Source organism: Myotis davidii, unplaced genomic scaffold, assembly GCF_000327345.1.
Source record: "Myotis davidii unplaced genomic scaffold, ASM32734v1 scaffold378, whole genome shotgun sequence".
NCBI classification, from domain to species: Eukaryota; Metazoa; Chordata; class Mammalia; order Chiroptera; family Vespertilionidae; genus Myotis; species Myotis davidii.
This window is the reverse complement of record NW_006290631.1, coordinates 1,445,753-1,452,126: the sequence shown is the minus strand read 5'-3', so window position 1 is coordinate 1,452,126 and position 6,374 is coordinate 1,445,753. Positions and strand designations below refer to the sequence as shown.

General features: G+C 40.6%; 1 protein-coding gene across 1 annotated transcript in view; it reads right to left on the bottom strand.

Annotated features, from left to right (window-relative positions):
• Nucleotides 1-6,374, bottom strand: part of DYM (dymeclin) — a 241,462-nt gene that overhangs the window by 186,619 nt on the left and 48,469 nt on the right. The window contains exons 4-6 of the mRNA XM_006763643.2: nt 5,794-5,887; nt 3,990-4,120; nt 3,646-3,669 (exon numbers count right to left, since the gene is read on the bottom strand). Coding sequence (XP_006763706.1) covers nt 3,646-3,669; nt 3,990-4,120; nt 5,794-5,887 — 249 coding nt within the window. The remainder of the gene's footprint in view (nt 1-3,645; nt 3,670-3,989; nt 4,121-5,793; nt 5,888-6,374) is intronic.

Below are 6,374 nucleotides of genomic sequence, written 5' to 3'. Positions count from 1 at the left end.
AAAAAAAAGAAAAAGAAATAACAGAGCTATACTCCAAAAACAGGTGAATACCTGGTAGTCTGCCTGAAAAATTTCGAACAATAATGAAAGACACATGGCTAGATTACATTTACTATAAATATATTCAGAAAACCACTGTGAAGCTAATATTGGAATTGCTATTCTATATTAAAAATCATATTTAAACTTCTAATTAGCAAATTCAAATATGCCTGTAAATATTCATCATAAATTAAAGATAAGCAAATGGACTTCCTCTTTTCTAAAAATAACATTGTCTGCCTTTGAACACACCTGGCACTTCCAGCTCCTAAGCTTTTCCAGGGTTCTGAGGCAGGAACTGGCTTTTTTCTAGAGTCTCCAACCCCGAAGGCATTTAGCTTTCAGTTTCCACTGATCAGTTAAGTTCAACTTGCAAAATGTTATTCACGTTGTATTCCCCTTCCCTCCTCTTAAACCAAGTAATGAGTACATGGCTTTTTGTAAGTCCCTTACTGATTTTATTGGGGTTTCAGGAGAAAGCAAAAATAAAAAGTATGTTGAATTCACTATGCTTGAGAGCAAGCCCCGCAAAATAAATAATTTTTTGAAATAAATTTATATGGAACTCTTTTATGCCAAGGAAATGTAGTTAAGCAAGCCTTTTCTCCAGACTTGACAAGTCCCTAGCCAGCCGTGGGCAAACTACGGCCCGCGGGCCGGATCCGGCCAGTTTGAAATGAATAAAACTAAAAAAAAAAAAAAAGACCGTCCCCTTTTATGTAATGATGTTTACTTTGAATTTATGTTAGTTCACACAAACACTCCATCCATGCTTTTGTTCCGGCCCTCCGGTCCAGTTTAAGAACCCATTGTGGCCCTCGAGTCAAAAAGTTTGCCCACCCCTGCTAATCTCTCTTCTTTCCACAAAGCTGTGCTAACAGGTAACTACGCTTCTCAGGCCCACATGCCCTGCTCTCCCAGCTCTCAGCAAATGGCCTGCCCGTCGTCCCCTCAGAAGCTCTCGCAATGCAAACCTGTGCTCTCCCTGCGCTACTGACCCCACTGGCCTCCTCTCTGGACCTTCCTTTCACCTGATCTCCTCCCTGCCCTTTTTTTTGGCTTCTATGTTCAGTCTCTCAGTTGAGAATAGTTGTTTATTCTCAACTTTGCTCAACTGTTTGCAGATGGTTCTCTACTTCTGTCATTTCACCCTTCAAACAACCTGTACTACTGTATATTATCTATCCCTAAACAGTCCTTCACACACCTACTTCAGATATTCACTGATAAATGGATGTTTTCAGCTACTGCATAGTAAGGTTCCATATTTTCCAACTCAACAGTATCTGTGCAATCATTTAACTGCATCACACTTTCATAAACTGTAAAAAGACATTGGCAAAAAATATAAAGACTTTATTATGTGATAAGAAGTCTCAAACTAACAACATGTAAGGCTAAGATGAAAATAATCACATATGTCAAAAACAGCAGGCCTTCAACCTTAAAAAGATATTTACTGGACTTAACTGGTGGGCCAACAGAAAACTCAACTGTAATTAAAAAGAACAAAATTAAAAGAGCATGCATACTAGTAAAAGTCTGAATTGCTAACTGTCTAAGAGAAGAAAGTCTGTCAGCACAGACAGAATCACCAATCATCAGACCTCACAGACGGCTCTTTCAATGACACAACCATTTTGACAATGTGGCCATAGCTGGAAAAGTGTCATTTTTACACTGTGTCTACCTTAGGCCACCCAGACTGTGGCCTAAGGTAGACACATGCTTCTCCAACTTGAAGATGAGCAAGGAGTGCAAATACAGAGAGGGTACTCCAGGAAGGCATTTGGCCCCAAAACAAACACAGTGTATCTCTCAAATGCATCAATTTACTTAATGTTACGTAATGAAAAATAATTTTATATTAGAGGCCCGAATTCGTGCACTGGTGGGGTCCCTTGGCCTGGCCAGCGATCAGGGCCAATCAGGGCAAGGGACTGCGGGAAGTTAGCAGGCTGCAGGAGGTTGCTGTGGGAGTGCACTGACCACCTGCTTTGAGCATCTGCCCCCTGGTGGTCAGTGCGTGTCATAGTGACCAGTCGTTCAGTCAACCGTTTGTAACAGTCGCTTAGGCTTTTATATATATAGACTAGAGGCCAGGTGCACAAAATTCGTGCATGGGTAGGGTCCCTAGGCCTGGCCGGTGATTGGGGCTGATCTGTGGGGTGACCAGCAGGGAGATCAAGGGCCCCCCACTGACACCTGCCTTGGCTGGCCTGGCACCACCTGCTCGCCGTCCTGCCCCCCACTGCCACCACTGGTCACCTCCCTCTGAGGGGCAACTGGCGGGGCGAACAGGGGCCCCCGCTGGCACCCTGCCTTGTGGGCTGGGGGCAGCTCCTGCATTGAGTGCCGGCCCTCTGGTTGGTGGTCAGTGTGCATCATAGCAACTGGTCGTTCTGCCATTCGGTTGATTTGCAAATTAGGCTTTTATTATATAGGATAAGTGATATTGTGGTAAAATAAAAGTATAAAATATACACAATTTTATGACATAATGCAAACAAGTGTTAAGGTTATAGGTGCTGGTTGGACTATCTTCTTAGGCCCTCTGGGGATAAACATTCACTCCACTCTTACTGCTAACACTTCCTGCAAAGGTTTGCAGCTCCCAAAGAGAACTATGTTTAGGCACTGTTGGTCCCACAAAGACAATGCCTAGCGTTAACAATACTAACAAAGCTAGCAAGCCACAATTCAATTAAAAGCTCTAATTTTTTAAACATTCAAATTGTCCCCTCGGGTGGTCGTTCAACTGGGAGTTTGACCGCTAGCTATGACATGCGCAGACCACCAGGAGGCGGCACAGAACATGGCGGGCGCTGGCAATGCAGCGCTGGCAGCAGGCAGCAGTGGAGGTGTTGCTGGCCCCAATGGGACCGGATGAGAGCAGGACCACAGCGGGATGGTGGAGCAGGTGAATGGGTGACTCCAGGCCAAGGCAGGATGCCAGGCGGGGCTACAGGGCTGTGAGACTGGGGGTGCGAGCTGAGGCTGCAAGGTTGAGGGCGCAAGCTGGGCCCAATCTCCGCAGGCCACCCCGAGGGACCCCACCCATGCAGGAATTCGTGCACCGGGCCTCTAGTAGTATATAGTTAACAAACTTGAAAGGCTGATTATCAAAGTAGGAAATTAAACGTATTCATGTCTTAAAACTCAAAATCAATGTAAAAGCTCTAGGTAAGCAAGAACACCTAATGCAGGCAACAGTGTGTTTTTAAAAATAAACCCCAGAAATGCAAGACCAACACTGCCATGGGCCTCAGAAAGAGAGGAGATAGCATGAAGGTTAGATGCAAAACACTGCATTCCCCATATTTCATTTGTTAACAATGCCATTCTCCCCTTTTACTTTCCAGGTTGTTACTTTTAATGCTAAGGAAGGAAATGCAAGCAGCTGATCTTAAAAACTACAGGCAAAAAAAGAAACCTGTCAGCAATATCAAGAGAAAATAGTAACCTTTTCCTGTATCTGCAGAAAAAGATGACATACATCAGCATCATAAAACTGTCCTTGAAAATGTTATTTCGGATCAAATAATCCCAAAGACATCCAGACTCAGAGACTGTTGTTATATCTATGAAAGTAACCTTTAATACTTACAAAATCTTCTGATTGGTTGTCTCAATAATGCATTGCCCTAGTAATAGTACTTAAACTGACATCTGTTTTCTGAAGAAAAACCTGTGATTTTTATTTTTATGTTTCATATCCATGAGATCAAAATAAATAAAAGCCTCAATCTTACTGGCTGCCTTATTCAAAAAAAAGGAAAAAAAAACAATGAGAGTCTTGGTTCTTTTAAATTAATATAGGGGAAAAAAGAGTGACAGTGTCAGGTTATTTAAAAATAAAAATTATGAGAGGAACAATGGAATTTTCAAAATTTTAATTTTATTCCTCAAATTTTGTGCTTATATGTTGCTACACATGTGATACTTACTGTAACTGCCAGATTTTTCTTCATAAGTAAAATGAAGTTGTAATTCCTCTTCTGACATCTCACAGATGAACACTTTCAGCAAATGGCAAATAATAAACAAAGCATTGTTTGTCTGCCAAATGAAGATGTGACTAGAAAAGAGAGACCAAGGTCACATAAGAATCAATATTTAATCATGAGCACAATCAGTTTATTTCTAGTCAATGATTTCTTCATGATTGATCCATCGTTTTGCCCACTGTATTTGTAATATTAGAATCATGTCCATATCTTTTAATGGCTCATGATTTATGACACTGAAGCAATGAAATCTATTACAGTTTACTTCATAGTTCATTCTATATATTTTACATAGTAAGTGAACATAATAAAAATATTATCCTTTAGGCATGACTGCTCTTTTTTTAAAATATATTTTTATTGATTTCAGAAAGGAAGGGAGAGGGAGAGAGAGACAGAAACATCAATGATGAGAGAGAATCATTGACTGGCTGCCTCCTGCACACCCCAAACTGAGGACCAAGCCCGCAACCCAGGCATGTGACCTTGACCAGAATCGAACCTGGGACCTTCAGTCCACAGTCCAACGCTCTATCCACTGAGCCAAACCAGCTAGGGCATGACTGCTCTTTGTTTTTAACTTTATAGCTGTCCCACACACAGACAATGCAAAGAAAAGAAAGCTAAGATAATTAAAAATACATAGTACCATAAGGAAAATATATGCAAATACACAACCAAATTTTTAAATGGAGTATCACCAGTAATCAGAGAACAATATTTGCTGTTTGTATTAATAACTGTGAACTCACAAGAAAACCTTTTGCTAGATTCAATATTATTTGCTTGGGAGCTGGGCAATGAACAATCTTTTACGAGCTAACCAGATGCCCTGGCCTGTTTGCCTCAGAGCATCGGCCTACGAACTGAAGCGTCCTGGGTTTAATTCCAGTCAAGGGCACGTGTCTGGGTTGTGGGCTCGATTCCCAGTGGGGGACTTGCAGGAGGCAGCCAATCAATGATTCTCTCTCATCATTGATGTTTCTATCTCTCCCTCCCTCTTCCTTCCTTTGTGTAATCAATTTAAATATGTGTGTGTGTGTGTGTGTGTAAATAAAAAGAGCTAACCAGAAAAAAATTGTGTTAAAAAATGCTTGAGCCCTAACCGGTTTGGCTCAGTGGATAGAGCGTCGGCCTGCGGACTGAAAGGTCCCAGGTTCGATTCCGGCCAAGGGCATGTACCTTGGTTGCGGGCACATCCCCAGTAGGAGGTGTGCAGGAGGCAGCTGATCGATGTTTCTCTCCCATCGATGTTTCTAACTCTCTATCCCTCTCCCTTCCTCTCTGTAAAAAATCAATAAAATATATTTAAAAAATGCTTGAGCACATAAAAGGTTAGCTTCCCATTGCATCTGATATAGAACTATAATACCTAATCTGAATCTTCTTTCATCTAATGAGAGAAATTAAGGAAACAGATGTGGAATGAAATAATACTCAAATTAAGTCGTATGTCCAGCAGTAATAATGGGGAATAATGCCCTTTTTAGTAATAATCACATCACTATTAATCTACTTAAATAATATATTTTTAAAGATTATCTAAAATGCTGAAAGCAGATTCCAGAATGTATCATCTCCCCCCAGTGCCTTGGACAGCAAATTAAAACCTCTCTTGTATTTTTTTCCTTTAATAGTAAGTACAATTCCTTTAATAGCTTTTAAAAGACCATAATCAATTTCTAATAGATGAAAAATACTCCTTGTTAAACATGAAAAGAACATTACTAATCAGCCAGCTTACTTCCGACATTCTGCTGAAAGTTTTAGTTCTTTGGTTCTAGAAAGGAAGACCTTAATCAATGCACCAAGGTTTCCTGTTCGAGGATTGTTTTCAACTGCAAGAGAAAGAAAGATTTTAAAAAGTTAAAATTAAGAACTAAAAGCAAAGTGAGTGTATCATAACACTTATAAAATCAAATGTCAAACTGAAGTTGCTCATGGACCAATCTATTGTCAATAAGGAATGAAAGAAATTGCTGCTTGGTTGTAATTCTTTCTGAACAAAAAGTGGTGTACAAAATGGAAGTGCTAGAAACAGCAGGAGAAAATAGCCATCTTATCTGAGAATCCAAAATTGTAAAGAAAACATGTAAGTTAATCTGCATACACAATTTACATATACACATCATTCTCTTTAGAAAAACAGATGCTTAAAAAGCTCAAAAACTGATCATCCAGAACCAAGATGGCGGCATAGGTTAACGCCGGAGTTTGCCGCCTCGAACAACCATTTCAAAAGTGAAACTAAAAGACGGAAGGGACATCACCCAGACCCACAGGAACGCTGGCTGAGTGGAAGTCCTACAACTAGGAGGAAAGAGT